This window comes from Pygocentrus nattereri, chromosome 24, assembly GCF_015220715.1.
Source record: "Pygocentrus nattereri isolate fPygNat1 chromosome 24, fPygNat1.pri, whole genome shotgun sequence".
Classification (NCBI taxonomy): domain Eukaryota; kingdom Metazoa; phylum Chordata; class Actinopteri; order Characiformes; family Serrasalmidae; genus Pygocentrus; species Pygocentrus nattereri.
In genome coordinates this window covers 24,040,997-24,052,975 of record NC_051234.1, presented here as the reverse complement: position 1 = coordinate 24,052,975, position 11,979 = coordinate 24,040,997, and the positions used below count along the sequence as shown (strand labels likewise).

At 36.3% G+C, this 11,979-nt stretch overlaps 1 protein-coding gene across 1 annotated transcript; it reads right to left on the bottom strand.

Moving 5' to 3' along the window:
• Nucleotides 1–7,579: 7,579 nt before the first annotated feature.
• Nucleotides 7,580–11,808, bottom strand: si:ch211-140b10.6 (uncharacterized LOC108442192). Its single transcript, XM_017722121.2, has 3 exons — nt 11,680–11,808; nt 10,219–10,293; nt 7,580–8,692 (listed from the first exon to the last, which is right to left on the bottom strand). The coding sequence occupies exons 1-3, from the start codon at nt 11,709–11,711 to the stop codon at nt 8,347–8,349; spliced, it is 453 nt and encodes a 150-aa protein (XP_017577610.1). The 5' UTR covers nt 11,712–11,808; the 3' UTR covers nt 7,580–8,346.
• Nucleotides 11,809–11,979: the final 171 nt, after the last annotated feature.

The following is an 11,979-nucleotide window of genomic DNA, read 5'->3' as shown; positions in this document are numbered from 1 at the left end:
ATGAATGGGTAAAAAAGAAAAATGATGCATAATGTGTAAAATCACAAGATTAATATCAATTTTCATTGCAACTCTGACATACTTTAGAGAAGTTTTAACCAGCGTTGGTTTTTGCTGTAAGCAGGTAGGAGATAAGTAGTCACTTAGGGTTTCCAAGTCACAAGGGGCCCCCTATTATTATTATTATTATTATTACTTTATTTTATTTATTTTTTTAGCTTTTGTTTCAGTCATGACATTGTCAGAAAAGGGTCAGTTATTTATTTTTTATCATTTATTTATCACTCACTAAGTTTATTTCTATAGCAAACTTAATTGTTGAAATATTCAGTGTCCCGCTTGCTTTGGTTACTGTTTTTGTTTTTTGTTTTGTTTTGTTAAATTTAGTATTTTTTTCTAATTACGAATAATGAATGAATTATTATTATTATTATTATTATTATTATTATTAGTAGTAGTAGTAGTAGTAGTAGTAGTAGTAGTAGTAGTAGTAGTAATAGTAGTAGTAGTATTATTTATTCCATTCTTACATACAAAATACTAGAACTGGGGCCCCCAAGTAGGATGTTGGCTAAAACCCCCACATTTTAGAAACACTATTATGTTTTACAGAACATTGGCAAAAATTCCATTGAACATAATGACAAATTGTAACACACAACTCAGTCTTTGTCAAAATATGGACATTTAGAATGATTGAATCATTTGAAATGATGTTTATTTGTATGTGTGTGAAAGGTCACACTGCGAAGATATGTTATAGCTTTTGTTGTGTAATAAAGTTAATGTTCACATGTCATTTCAATGTTCTGAGTTTCGATTAGCTACAGTTATACAGTCCAGCTTGTTAGTGTAGCATTTTAAACTGGAGCGACTCTAACTGTGACCTAAACTCGTGAGACTGAATGGGATTTATGCCAGTGTTCTGGAGAGCTTGTCTGACATCACAACAGTTGCTACGCAAGAATGCATTTGTGGGTAGAGCATGGAAAAGTCCATTAAGACAAGATAGTGTAGTACAGTACTACACTAAGTATAATGCAATAAACATTGCAACATAGTGCAAAATGAGTCACGGTTGGAGAAGAAGGCAGTACAAGTCACGAGTATGTTGGCGTGAGACTCCTAAAATGCACACATGAAATGGGCCATTTAACTCAGTCCCATGTGGAGTCTGTTATGGATGCTGGCAACAATCAGCAGAGCCCACTTCCCTCTCTAGCTGTTTCCCCAGTGCCTCCAGGTTTACCTGCCATTAGGCACGCCTGCCTCTCGCTCCATTAACCTAAAGCCCTCATAGTTAAATAAAACCAAGATGTTCGGTGTAAACCAATTATCATGGAGTGCGAAAGGGAACTCAATTAGGCCGGGATGGACAAATCCAACTCGAGGTGTGCATGCTGAGCAATCACATTTTGCAGGTCAAAATGTCATAACTAAGACAGTGTCATATAAAATGTACATTACAATGTCTTAAAATCGCTGAAAGTACGCTTCGCCTTTTAAACTGCGTCTGGCTGCTTTGAGACCATCTGTGATACAATGCTGTGTTTGCATGGACCTCTTCAAAAGCAATCATGGCACTTTTTCTCATATCTAAATGGGCCTCTCATGCTCTGCCATAAAAGTTCAAGTAAACCCATTCCTCTCACACCAGGCCATGGAACGACGCTTAATGGTGTTTATATATGACTTTCGTTTTGAAAGGGAAGGAAATAGTTATCCGTGGCTATTGCCACAATGCTGGAGCCGGACAATGAGGTTTATGAAGCGTGAGTGAGACACGGTTTGATGGGATATCCATGGAAGTTATGAGAGGCTTAATGGTCTTAAGTGATGTGTAATGTAGACTCGCTCAGCCAATAAAGAAAATGCAGAATTTAAAGCGCTGGTACATGACGTACAAATCAAAGAAGTGCTTAAAAACGTACACTCTGGGGTGGTACCCTCAATACTATATCCTCAGTATTTGAATGTAATTGTATCATATTGCATTGCAGTTGAATTGACTTTTTGTACTTTGTGCTTCAAGCTGTGATATTGAGTTTTCGTACTTAAAGCTGCACTATGTTAGATTTGGGGATTTGGAGACCTCTCTGGTGGAAATGTGTAATTGCATGCGATATGCGACAAAACATTGTTGATTGTGCTTTTGACCGCTTCCCAGATTGATCTGATGTTTGCGAGTGTGTAGAAAGTGTTTTCAAAGAAAATTCAGTCAAAACCTGGTGAAGGACGTGTCTTCAGAGGAGGTAAGTTAATTATCAATTACTGTCACATTATCATCTTCATTATAATATAATGTTGATTTTGCATTTGAATTAAATACTCTATGTGCATTATTATGATGTGGCCTGAAAAACTCCAATGAATTCCCTCTGTCTTTTGTCATGCTGGATGGATTGATTGATTGATATTTTTTAAACACGGGAGGTGTTGACAAAATTGTTATTGTTTATTCAAATTTTCCAATTTAAGTTTTGGTCATGTTTGTCCAAATTATAAGCAAAGTCTGTAAAATGTGTATTTGCATTTTAAAAATCTAGATTTATATTCATGTCTATATTAAATATCTATATTCAGTGAATGTACAGTGCAAAACATGGTAAGTAAATATGTTCTTTTTAAATTAACATTATGTGTCTGGTAAAATTACATGTGAATTCTTTCAAATTCAAATTTCATATGGAATTCATATGGAAATACATTAAATTATTAGAGATTACAGCAGTTACAGCTACAGTGATCTTGAGGTCCAAGTAAATGTATCTTCAGTACACGGTTTCTATTTTACAGTAAATTACTGTTGTAGCCAGTAATTTACTGTAATTCTACGGTGAGCTGTAGAAAATAATATGAATGAGTGGCCTAAAGAAGTTTATTGATCAACTATTGTTTGTCCTGTGCTGAATGACACTGTTTATAAGAAAGGAAGTTATGAAAAAGGTTCTTATATTTAAAAAAAAAATTTAAGCAAAGCAACTCCTCAAAACTTCTCATCTACTAAAGTTCATCTCAAATGAAACAGGCTGTTTGTGTTACATTTCTCATAAGACTTAATGAGCTCTATTCTCATTGGCTGGTATTGTGCCACCTTTGACAAGCAGCCCAGTATCTTATAACTTCAACAGCATGCATGGGTGAGGTTAAACTAATGAACAGGTTGAATATGTGAATGTATGTAAATGTGTTGGTATGGACCCATTTCAGAAAGTGATGGAAAATTATTTTCCCACTGTATCAGCCCTTTAAGATGTTTTATGCAATATTTCAAGTTTTTTGAGAAAGCAAAATGTTAGTAATATGATAAATAGTGATAAATAATGAATTCCTTCATAAGTTATTTATCCTTGAGATTGGATCGCAGTGTATTTAATACAAGCCATTCTGGACACAATTAACATTTTCAATTTTCTACAAAGAAATTAAAATGTATATATTTCTGGATTATAGCATCATATTAGAAATACTTACATTTACATTTATAGCATTTGGCTGACGCTCTTATCCAGAGCAACTTACAATTTGATTATTTTTACATAGGTAGGCTAAGGTGGTGCTAGGAGTCTTGCCCAAGGACTCTTATTGGTATAGTGTAGGGTGTTTGCCCAGGTGGGGTTTGAACCCCAGTCTACAGTGTAGAAGGCAGAGGTGTTAACCACTACACTATCCAACCACCACCATCCAACCATCCAATACTTAATACCTTTATATTATTGAAAACAGTGCTTCTGAAATCTGAATAAACAGTATTATTGCCTAATAGAATAAAGAAGAAAATGCAGATAGTTACTGAATGCACTGCTACCCTAGGACCAAAGAACAAGATACCATGTAAAAAGATGTCTCATTTTATTTGCGACAAATGTAAATATCAAATATTATATATTAAATCGTATAAAGTAAATGCAAGTCCATCCTTTCAGGCCAATGCTGGAGCATACTAGCCTGTAAATCATAGAAAATAAATACAAATATCAACTATTCAACACATTCAGGGTTACCTTTAGTGTAAATATGGTGACCTAACTGAGAAAAAGGCCTAAAGCCAGTTTTCTCTCAAGTTGAGGTTTTATTATAAGTTCTTCAGGCGATTGGTTGTGAGGCCAGATGCATTACGTGGAAAGCTATTTACCTGCTTTTAAGACAATAAGAGCCCCGTCAGTCTGATGAGGACATACATAACCCATGTCAGTGTGAGGCGATAAAGCCTGCTTACCTAGTGGCGACAACGAAAGCCTTGGCAAACAATGAGCAGCGGAGAGTAATGTAAAAGCAATGATAATGACTTTTAAATTGAATTCAAAGTTGTCCATGGAAGAAGCATAACAGCGTAATAAATCACATCATTTGACAGAGGTTGCAAAATCTGTAAGAAGAGAACAAATCTTTAATAAATGAGCCTACAGGAGGAGCCTGAGTGGGGGAGCTGTCTGCTAACAAAAGCGGTCCCTTTAACCTCTTACATGGCCATCGACGGGCCCAAAGTTTTATTACACACTTCTATAACCAAAGAATAGCTCAACCAATTTGCATTCAAGTCCCTGTAGTGACTGCACTTCAGGTGTTAGTGTGTAATAAGACTGCGATTTTAAGGGGTTAAATAAATCTCTCATGTTCTAAACATCTTTGATGATCATGTTTTTTTCAAATGAAAAGGGCCTATATCCTACATTTTTCCTGTATTTTGTGTTTTTTCTTTATGTTGAGGTCCTTTTTTAACCTCTTATTGACCAGGGTATATTTAGGTTTTTCCATCTGAATTTACATGGCCAAATTATTCACTAACTGCATGAAATAAATGTAAATTATTTATTTATTTATTTATTGTAAAAGCTCCCCTCATATTAACAGAACTTGTTTTATGATCACTCACATATTGCTGCTGAAAGCCGAAAATCTCAGACGCTCTTTGTATCATTTTCTAAAAATAATTTTTACCGAGCAGATCACTGAAGAGACGCCATCTGTTTATTGTTTATAGCCCAGATTTATGGAAAGATTTATCGACTTTCAGCACACAAAAAATTGTGAGTTCAGCTTCTTTTATTATAAGGGTTTAAAATGACATCACCCATCTATTTGACTGGAAAAAAGACAGTTACAGCTCTCATACAACACCCACCTTTTGAATGTAGTTTATGAAACTTAAAAGTTATGAAGAGTATGACAAAGTGCATTTTGGAACCACTGGTGGTTCCAAGGAGTTGAAAAGGTTAAAGTGTTGTTTTGTAAAACAGTGCTTATTCATACAAGACCGTTTTCCAACCTCCCCTTATCATTGAAATTTAACCAGGCTGTTTTGTTACCACGCCTTTAAGACTGACATATGTAAATTAGCTCCATTCTGAATGGCTGCCCTGAGTTGTAAACATGCCTTACAACTTCAGTGCAAGCAGGTGGGACAAAACTGCTATAGGCTGAATAGGCAGATATATGTAAATGAGTTGGTTGTTGTGACATCACAGAAACAGAATTCAAAGCAGGTTGTTTTTTCAGCATAGGTTCCAGACATGGACTGTACAGCCTGGGGAGTGAATGGCATGTCTTGAACCTTTTACAAAGTGCATTAAACTCTTATTTTAAAGATGCAAGGGCAATTCAGTTTTACATGATATGAACCCTTTAAAATAACTGAGTGAAAAGCCTGATCTTAATATTATAATTAGAGGTTATTACTATGGTAATTACTATTATATTAGTAGTAGTTTTCTAATGTCTTCTGTAGCTGCCATTCTGTAACAACCTGCATGAGAGACATAGAAACAGGCAAAATAAATATATGGACCATTCTACCATATTAGTTCAAACAGCGGTCCTACAGCAAAAACAAAAAATAAGAAACAGTTGAATATTCAGAACTTAGATATTTACAAGGACTATTTATGGTCTGTTTAAATGGCATACATGTCATCTTTTTAATTTAATTTAAAGTGTTGTTGAAAGATTTAGATTTATTATTAATTTAATTTTAAATAATAAATAGAATGTTTTAAAACACAGAGTTTTAGGCCATAGGCAGAGCCTTATTTTAGCCAAACCCCTGCATTTTAGAACAGGAAGTGAGACTGTATCCCTGTCCCTCATGGCCACATGGTGAGCAGTTAGATCCCATTGTTTTGAAGTTTATGTGTCCCAAAGTCTGAAAATCAGTGTGTAACACTGACAGTGTGTCTTTTTTGGTGAAAAATATTATGATATTTTATGTGAACTGTTCAGAGCTGTGTTTGCTAGTCATATACTGGCTAGTGTTTTTGGGTTCTGCTTAAAATTAGCTAATGTTGTCAGTACTGCAATATTTAGGTATGTGGTCATTCAAAGCAAAAGGATTTTAGTCTAAAGCCCAAGTCAGTTAAAAATCTGTTTTTAACTTGGAAACAGGTTGGTAGAATGATCCTCGTATGAAGTGCAAGTTGACTATTCAACTGCATCAATTCTGGAAGCCTAACGAGTCAAACAGGAGACTCAGAAGACTAAACAATATTTTGAAGGAGTAATATAAATGTGGTTACGAGTTGGACTGAATTGCTGAAAATATCCACTTGTGATATTTCTGACCAATATTGTGATTGTGCTTTAAATGCAGTTATTATATAAATTAAGCTTCAGGCCTTTTTTTTGTCAGAAAGATCAGCACATCCACTTTTTCAGCTTGGAGGCTCAAGTGCTGAATTTGTGTCAGATTTTCAGCTCGTGAGGTCTGTGTTCTTCTATATAACAATATCAAATAAATAGGGATAATCATTCAGCCCTGGTCATCCGGAGAACCAGCTTGATACTTCACAATAATAGAAATGATTCTAATACATTATATACTACCAGTTCAAAACTTTGGGCTCACTTGCCATGTTTAACATTTTTAATTCATTTTTACACAATAATAACTTACAATATGGATTTAAATATCAGAAATCATTTACCAAAAATATATTTAGATTGAGTGTTTTGAGTATTTCAAGAATTCTGTGGTTTCATTATAAAGTTATTAAATAAGCTGTTATCAAGTAATGAACATAATACTATAATTATCTATTTACCTTAATATTTTGTCAAATTATCTCACCATTCTGGACTCATGTAACATTTCTGCATTATTATTTAGAACTTCTTAGTGTCCTTCTAGTGATTTGACTAGCATTTCACAGAATTAGCATGTTAGAATAATATTATTTATCAATCTCCAACCAAATTGGTTTTATATTGAAGTCATTTAAATCTTTGAGCTGTAGTGTAATTATATTCAGTAATTATATTCCATGATTTATGTGTGTTTTTTTGCCACAGGCTATTTTCAAATCTAAGTAAATAAATAGGTTACCTAAATCATTTATAAATCTTGGAATAAATCAATGTGAGGTAATAGATTTACACCTCTAACTTTTTGATCTTAAGAATTTGCTGAATTTCTAAAAATTGAGTTGAATTGTACTTGACGTTAGGGGTGGGCGATATGGTAAAAGTACCATATTATGATACTTAAAGACATTTTCACAATACACATTATGTCTCATGACAGTTTGATACACAGACACAATGCACTTATTGTGCCACATTTAAAAAAAAGTCACAATACTTAAAGTCACAATTCATTGCCACTGTAAAATTCACTAATGTACAGTGTACATGATAGGTGCACTCCAATATACAAGACTGGTGAATTCCTCATGTTTCTATCAGTTTATTCACTATCTAGTGTACCATTAGGATTAATTCATAAGGAGTTTGAGACACCAAACCAAGCCATTTCAGTGAAGTGCCTATAGAAAAAAGAAGCAATTCATTCCCTAATCAATCACTGTACTTAGTTTGTTTTACTGAAGGGCTCTCTGTGTTTATTTTGTACCAAAACATAAAGTAATGGGCATGGCATATACACATTTATGCATATCCAAATTCACCTTAGTATTTGTTTCTTTAATCACTCAAATAAGGAGTTCAGTTGAAAAATGAAACAGTGTATTGTATTTTCACAGACAATGTTGGGACACAAGTAGGTGACACATTAAGCAAAAGAAGTGTATATGGAAAGTATATTAATGCTACCTGCACACAAAGAAACATGAAACCTTCTGCACAAAACATTATGGAATATTTGAACTTAATGTGGGACTTTGTTTACAAATGTAAATATTCACACACCAAAATTGGTTAAAGTGCCCAGTCCTACAAAACATCAAATAGAAAAGGCTTAAAAACAGGTTAAGATAAACTTTCCTTCCGTCAGTGACCTGGTCTAAGATATCTTGCATCCGCTGTGAGATGTGATAGTATGGGCAGCGATCTGGATAGAAGATGACTTGCCCTCCAGTATATATTTCTTAAGTTCATAGGTTTCCTGCATCATTTTCAAGTCCTGTCCCTGGATTTCCTGAGCACTGACCGGTCTCTGACAGGTGAGCGTGTCCTGTTTGAGTGGTGGGGAGAGTGTTCTCTGGATGCTAAAGCATTTCTATTGGAGGTGTGGTGTCTTTCAGACTGAGAACGAGAGCCAGTTTGTTTTTTCCTGTGTTCTCTCTCTTTCCTGTGGCTGCGCACTTTCTCCTCACTGCAATAACGTTTATCTCCATCACTCCTGCGCTCGTCTTCTCTCCTCGTTGTAGCTGCCTGGCCACCAGAGCGGTGCTCCAGAGCAGACGACCGGAGGGTGTTCAACAGGAAACGTTTATTGGTGCTTCCTAGAGGACACTTCATCCTACAAAACATCAAATAAAAATATATAAGTTGCATATACTGAGAAATAAATATACTTAGTCTGAGCACACAAATGAATATACTTCAGTTATGAAATATAGGCTAAGTGCCCAAGCCGCTTCCAGGCCAACTTAGTGATATACTCCCTCCAGCGGGTCCTAAGACAACCCTGGTAGGCTGTGCCTGGTTCACCCCCAACCAGGAGGCGTCCAGGGCGCATCCAGATCAGATGCCCGAACCACCTCAGCTGGCTCCTCTTAATGCGGAGTAGTAGCGCTCTACTCTGCGCTCCTCCCGGATGGCCGAGCTCCTCACCCTATCGAATAGAATGTAACCTGCCACGCTGAGAAGAAAGCTCATTTCCACCGCTTGTATTCACGATCTCGTTCTTTCAGTCATTACCCACAGCTCATGACCATAGGTGAGGGTCGTGATGTAGACCGACCGGCAAACAGAGAGCTTTTCCTTATGGCATAGCTCCCTCTTCACCACTACAGTCTGATACAGTGACTGATATAGTGACCACATTACTGCTGCCGCCTGTCCCAGCCTGCTGCCGATCTCTTCCCATCACTCATGAACAAGACCCCAAGATACTTCTCCACCTGGGGCAAGTCCTAGTGCTAAGAACAAACCAGCAAGCTTTGTTAAATGTGGTTGTTAAGAGGCTTTGACAGTTTTAGGCTGCAGTCTGAGTACTACTTTTGTTAGATAATGTCGCTGAAGTTTAATAATAGACTTACTTTCTTGCAACCTCATTTCGGCTAGCAGGAGTGTTAGCCTGCTTGTAGCATATGTATTTTGATTTCTGAACAGCCTCATAATTCAGGAAAAAACGCACATAGGACAAAACATATTGGCTTTGAACATTACAGTTTACAACAGTGATTTTTTTTTTCAAAAACCACATTCATTTCTGTCATAGAGAAAAACAGCATAGATCTGGAGTTGCTATTTGGCAAGTCACTTAATCTGAGTCACTCAAATTTGAGTCTTTATTCTCTAAACATGTGTCAGTGGAGCTTTAGGTTCCTCCTCTCACTTTTGTGTCTTCATCCTTTAAACTTGCATCAGTGGTCATTTTGTTGGAAATAAACCTGTACTGTGGTGTGTGCAGCTGTTAGCATGCTAAGCTACCTGCTATTTGGATGATACATTGGATGCTGGATGATCTACATAATCACAATAAAACATTGAAAACTATTATTTAAAAAGAGTGGAACAAGTGAAAAAAAAATCTAACAATTGGTATTAATAAGATGACATATTGGCTGACATCCAACAAGCTACTCGTCACTATGCAGCTTATGTATGTTTTATGTAGTTTTTTTTTTTTATGATACATGCAGTTGCTCAGTTTTCTGGAATCCTGATGATGCAATTTAACATAATAACAGTAACATATCATTACATTTTCTCTCACTCCTTTAGCCTGTATTTAAAGTAATGATGCTTATTTTAATGCTGTAAATCCACTGAGGAAAATAAACACAGGTTGCAGACGCCACTTAAAATATCCTGACTCACCATCCTGCTGGTCCCATGGTCTCTGCCCGCACTCTGGCTCTACTGGCCTCTTTCAGGAGTTCCTCAACCGCTCGTCTGTGAGAAGAAAAAAAGAATGATTTCCATAAAATGCACAACAGGAAATTAAAGCATGTGTGTGTCCTGCAATGACCCGGTCCAGGAGCTGAGTCATCATCTCTTACTGGCATCACCAACTGTCCCACAGCTGCTCTTTGACCACAGTTCAGAAACAGGTGCCCAAGGAACTTGTTGCCTCTACGGCAAGAGTGCACTCTGTCGCTCACACTCACACTGTTTCAGAAGTGCTTACATTTACTCAATTACATGTGCTCAGATACATTTTTGATGGATTTGAACTTTCAAATCAATACTTTTACTTCTACTCATGTATATTTGTGAGGAAAGCAATTTACTTTATAAGTAAGTCATTAAGTCATTAATTTAAGACACCATGTAAAAAGTAACACAGAAATGCAATATTTTGAAAATATGTTATTATTTCAGCAGAACAATACAATGTTTTAAAAAATGAAACATTATTGCAACAGAAAAATGCAATATTTTGAAAAAATAAGACATGATTTGTAACGTTGAGACCAATATTTAAATAAAATAAACCATGATTTCACTATAGTACGACCAATATTTTTAAAAAGTCATTATTTCAAGATATTACTTCACAAAACAAATCAATATTTCAAGAAGCTACATAATTATCTTGCTATAGTTTTGACACAGTGCCTCCACAGAGACGCCTGCCGAGCTCCTGGAGTGCCGTTCTGGAAAAACATTGCATTCTCTTGAGTTTCCTTCCACATGCTTTGCATTCCTTCACAAAAGTTTTGCAAAATCCATTGCATTTGCGAAGGAACACAAAACGTTTGCGAGGGAATGCAAAGTCATTGCGAGAGAACGTTAAACATCCGCAATGTCATTCTTTGGGGCTCCATAAGACACACAAACACATAGGCGATTTTTCCTGCTCTAACTGGTGAGAGTGTGTTTCCATACTTCAGAACACGCGCATAAGGGCTGAATGAGTGAATTAACGATACAAAGCAATGCAGCGCTTGAGTGTTCGTGAACTGCATATTATTCGCTAGAAGAAATAAAATGTTTAATAAGTAATTTACACTATATTGACATAAGAGTCTTTACACCAAACTGATGGACATTAGTTCCATTTCCATTTGTAACACGGTTGAGAAGTCGCAGCCTCAACTTAAACGTCACCAAACATCTCAGAAAAGCTATTTAGACGGTGTACAGAAGACCGCGAGGGTATAAGGTCACGTTAACTTAACACATGTAAAGCAGCCCAGTCATGTAGGGTAAGTCTAATGTCCAGCTCTGTCCCAGTGGTGCTGTCCAGCTAGCTAACACGGTTTTAACCTAGCATTGCAAGAACACGTTCCCAATAAAAAATGTTGAAGCGCAACGACGTCCTTTAAAGCCACATACCTTTCCAACTGGCTCTCATCATCCGCATCCATCCCGAAAATGAACGAAATAGACGTTTAATTATAGCTAACGACTTATGTTTTGAAGGAGACTACAAAAAACTACAAACTGTTTTCATGCGGCGAGGACCCAATCAGGACCAATAGGTAGCATGCGTGCTTCCTGATCGGATAGTTAATTAGATTGAGATGAAATTTGTCACAGTAGCAATAACATTAACACGTGTACGAAACGAAATGTTACCAATCGGGAAACGTCGTGATAACATGTGAGAAATAAAATAAATACTGAGTGTGAAGA